Genomic DNA, 4115 nt, shown 5'->3' on the forward strand with positions numbered 1-4115 from the left:
AAATGAAATCAAGCAAGTAGTCAAAAACATGAGTAGCATTCATTTTTAATTACAGTAACCGATCTATAAAAAGTAAGAACCTCAATCATAAGAGCGTGCGTAGTGTGTTGTCTAAAGCAAGATTTTCTTTAAAATCACTTCCACAGTTCTCTCTCCTGCCAAAGACGGTTCTAGAACATCTGGCTGAGATGGAAGACGTGGACACGGACACGCTGCAGATACAGGGACAAAGACCTTCTACTTGATTGTCTGGTTGGGAGGAATGGGGCAGGGTGACTTGTCAGAGTACTAAGATAAAAATCCAGAGGTTACACAGATTTCTTCAGTTTTCACTCAGCATGCTTCCTCGACGTGAAACTCTGCAGATTAAAGGAGTCCTCGAAGTAGGTAGAAGTCCGAAGTAAAACAGTGATTGAGGTTGTAAAGTGGAGGGCGTTTCAGATTGTGTGTACCTGAGGTCTGCATTGGCCCTGGAAAAGCACAACCCAGCAGAATAGTCAAACTATCAGTGCAAATATGGCCCCTAGAAATCGTATCGACAAACAGACATAATGGTGCAGGCTGTGTCTGAAACGAGTCCATCGCTTTACATCTTTTTGATGAAGTATGCTTTTTTTCCTTTGACACAGCCAAAAACAAACATTTAAAAAAAGTTTCCATTTCTGTAAAAAGCAAAGCATCCTATGCAGTACGCAGCGTGCCAACCAAAACAAAAAGGTAAGCACGTGTTTTCGTTCATTCTGGCTTGAAAAAAACATGAAGGAATCTGCTCAGATCCTCTGATAACTGAGCTAGATCTACAGGAGGAATCATGACTGATCACTCAGCATGTCGTGAAGGCACTGACAACAGCTGGACACTTATTAAGATAGAATATATCCTCAACTGGCAGATGTAAATAGATTTTCCTCAAATAAAACATAATTCACGGTAATATCTTGATAATTTGTTGTACATGACGGCAACAGCAAAATTAAGACAAGAAAAGAAAATAAAAGACATAAATGCTGGATTATGTGTGTGTATGCATGGGAGCACGAGCAGGTGCAGTTTGGTCCCTCTAGCCGAAGGTGGCGCCGCAGTTGGGACACCTTCTCTGACGCAGTGCGAAGCAGAAGAGGAGACCGAGGGGGAAGAAGAAGATGGCACACAGGATCCCGAGGCAAGTGAAGTCATCCTCCAGGACACCAACTCTGCAACACACACACACACATCAATGTCTGTCTGAAGTGTCATCACTGCATACTTGTATCCAGTGAGACATTAGTGTCACATTGTCAGAATTAGCATATTAATTATCGAGTTATGGCCAAAAACGTGTTTTGCGAGGTAACTGACTTTCAACCACCAAATTCTAATCAGTTCATCCTTAAGTCCAAATGGACGTTTGTGAGTTCCTGAAATATCGTGTTCACAAGATTGGGACGTTTGTACGGGTCTTGCAGAATAAACAATGTACAGTTTATTATTATTAATAGGTCATAGAAGGCCACGGTCTGAGCAGCATCACATTGTGATGGAAGGTCCTGAATGCTTCTCTGAAGTCTCTCCTCATCTCCAACCTGAACCATGTCCTGACCTAAAAGAACTCAAAGTTAAATTGGCCAATTCGTTACTGCTGTCCTTTTTTGAAATCATCCGCGGTTAAAGTGTGCAAACACGTGTCCTTTTAAAAAAGGTACAAAAGGTCGAGAAGTAGCAAGGGGGGGCGTCTCCTGTGACATTCAGACCAACGTTAACAAAAGATTGTCAGAACATGAAGCCACCAGTATTGAAGCTCTCCGAGCAGTGAACACCACGGTCACATGACCGCTCCGCACCAATCGGGACGGCCAGTAAATCTGCTGCAGGCCTCAAGAAGGAATTAACAAATGCAAAGTTTCAAACTAGACCCTCGAGAGATGGGACAGCAGTAAAAAAAGACTTCACTTAAATATGAAGTTCTGACATTTGGGGTGTAGATACAATAGAAATAATCTTGATAAATAGGCCTTAATCACTAAAACAGGGCATGCTTACATAAGACAGTGTTTGATCTACCGCGGCACCACGTGCCGCTAGTGAGTATGTACACAATGTTTTTGTACACTGGTGCCAGGAACTGTGGCTTTTACTGACCGAGTAAACATGGCCAGCAGACTAAAACTCTACCAGACACTCAAGACTTCTGAATGTTGTACGTACTGTGGTCATAAACAGCATCCTGGTGTGTATGATATCAAATGTCAGGGAGCAGCATGTATAACAGTAAACGATCAGGCACATATTAACCATGTGAACAGAAGGATTCATTCCCCTCGTGACAACAACCACCTATCCTGCTACGAGAATGAAAGCCGGCTCCCGTATGTCCCTGGAGTGGATATAGATTTTATTATTCACATACAGCAAGTGGATGGGAGGGCATCTTATTCTCATTTGCTTTTGTTTTTGTAAACTGCGTCCTGTAGCCACCTTGGCCTGGATCTGCCCAGTCACATGTTTGAGGCTGAAATCATCTGACAGGAAGTCGACTCAGTGAAACCATGTTCCAAAACTGAAAGTCACGTCCGCAAAGTGGACAGAACTTCAGTCACAGTGAACATCTTTACCCTGAAGTACAGCTCCATACACATCTACGTGTGTGTGTGTGTGTGTGTGTGCGTACTCACCTGCAGGCCGGGCAGCCCCCTACCACCACCACAGACGGCTGTAAGATGGTGTAAGTCCCAGCGTAGGGCTGCTGAGCTATGGCAGGGTTCATGTGGGCGGGTGGGAACCCTGAGGTTGAGAACATATTTGGGTTTGTTTTTAACAATCAAACATGTCAACATATCATGCATCATGTTTGGCTTTTTTGTGACTGTGTTGCCATTCACAAGTTCACTGACCCTCTGGGCATATTGATTTTGTTGGTGTGTGACAGTCAACTTTGATACCATAAGCATGCTTGTTCATAACATGTGAGACATAACACTACCACTCCTAATGGAGCCGTTTAGCTCTATAAATACGTGCACTCTTCTATAATAATCGCTCCTGTCATCTTCACAGAACACCATGTAAGTTATCAACCAGGAAGTTACAAACAATGAGACTTGATATTAGGACAGAGTGACTTCCTTGTGGCTGCAGCTCTTATACAATCAGAAGAAGAAAAGCAGACATAATATCCACGGCTGTCCCATTAAAACCTCCAGACATGCTGTGTTGTCATAGTAACGCCGAGTGGTGATTGTTGGTGAATCATATTCACGTTTAAAACAAAAACGGGTCCGTATACCAAACATGGCTCGTGCTCTACTGCGCATGCGTAGCACTTGATAAACGAAACTTATTTGTGCTCCTCAAGTCGGACTCGGCGGTTCAAACCGAGCCCCCTTTGAGACCACAAGAGAGGGACTCTGCGAGACCCGAGTCACAACAAAGCGGTCTTCCCGTCTCTCGCTGCACGTTCCGGTAAATGCGGAACACGTTACTACCGTAAACGGGGCTACTTGCCTTGTCCGCCGGGGTACGGGTAGGGCGGCGGCGGCGCCGGCGAGGGGATGGCCCCGTAGCCGGGCTGCGGCGGGGGGCCGTACTCATACGCCCCCGGGACGCTGGCGTAGGCGGGCGGTCTGTCCCGGAGAAGAGGCTTGCTGTCCACCATCTCGACCGACGGGCGGCGTCGTCTGCCCGGAACTTTGACTTGTTCGGCCGCAACGCTGAACTCCGGTGACTCGGCCGTGTGACGTCACACACGCAGTGGCGACACAAACAAAGGAACGACGCTGCGCACAAATGAAACTTCGTCCCTCTCCATGCGCCAACTTGGTCCTCCTTGGCGCAACAACCCTCAATATTTCGCAAATGTCCACTTTAAAAGAAGGGAAGGCCCGAGTCTCTCTGGCTGTAGTTAACTCAACGCCATGCCGCTCCCGGTGGTCAGTCCGTTGGCACAACACGACAGCAACCGGTCATCACCGCGTCTTTAACTCGGCTGGAAGTCAGCAGGCGGTCCTTCTGTCTGGAAGTCACAAGAGAAGAATCACGTGACGAGCCGCTGTAGCGCTCTGCGCACGGGACGCTTTCTTAAAGCGACAGGCGCGCTGCTGCATGCGGCCGCTGCATGCGGCGGCTGCTGCATGCGGCTG

General features: G+C 46.8%; 1 protein-coding gene across 1 annotated transcript; it reads right to left on the reverse strand.

The window, feature by feature from the left end:
- Positions 1-29: 29 nt before the first annotated feature.
- On the reverse strand, positions 30-4012 carry bri3 (brain protein I3). Its single transcript, XM_034539684.1, has 3 exons — positions 3481-4012; positions 2652-2760; positions 30-1193 (listed from the first exon to the last, which is right to left on the reverse strand). The coding sequence occupies exons 1-3, from the start codon at positions 3629-3631 to the stop codon at positions 1061-1063; spliced, it is 393 nt and encodes a 130-aa protein (XP_034395575.1). The 5' UTR covers positions 3632-4012; the 3' UTR covers positions 30-1060.
- Positions 4013-4115: the final 103 nt, after the last annotated feature.

Source organism: Cyclopterus lumpus, chromosome 8, assembly GCF_009769545.1.
Source record: "Cyclopterus lumpus isolate fCycLum1 chromosome 8, fCycLum1.pri, whole genome shotgun sequence".
NCBI lineage: Eukaryota > Metazoa > Chordata > Actinopteri > Perciformes > Cyclopteridae > Cyclopterus > Cyclopterus lumpus.

Coding starts and splice junctions, on each gene's coding strand:
- bri3 (XM_034539684.1), bottom strand. CDS start 3,631: ATGGTGGACAGCAAGCCTCTTCTCCGGGACAGACCGCCCGCCTACGCC. Junction 2,761..3,480: donor CCCGTACCCCGGCGGACAAG/GCAAGTAGCCCC, acceptor TCTCAACCTCAG/GGTTCCCACCCGCCCACATG. Junction 1,194..2,651: donor GGGGGCTGCCCGGCCTGCAG/GTGAGTACGCAC, acceptor TGTGTGTTGCAG/AGTTGGTGTCCTGGAGGATG.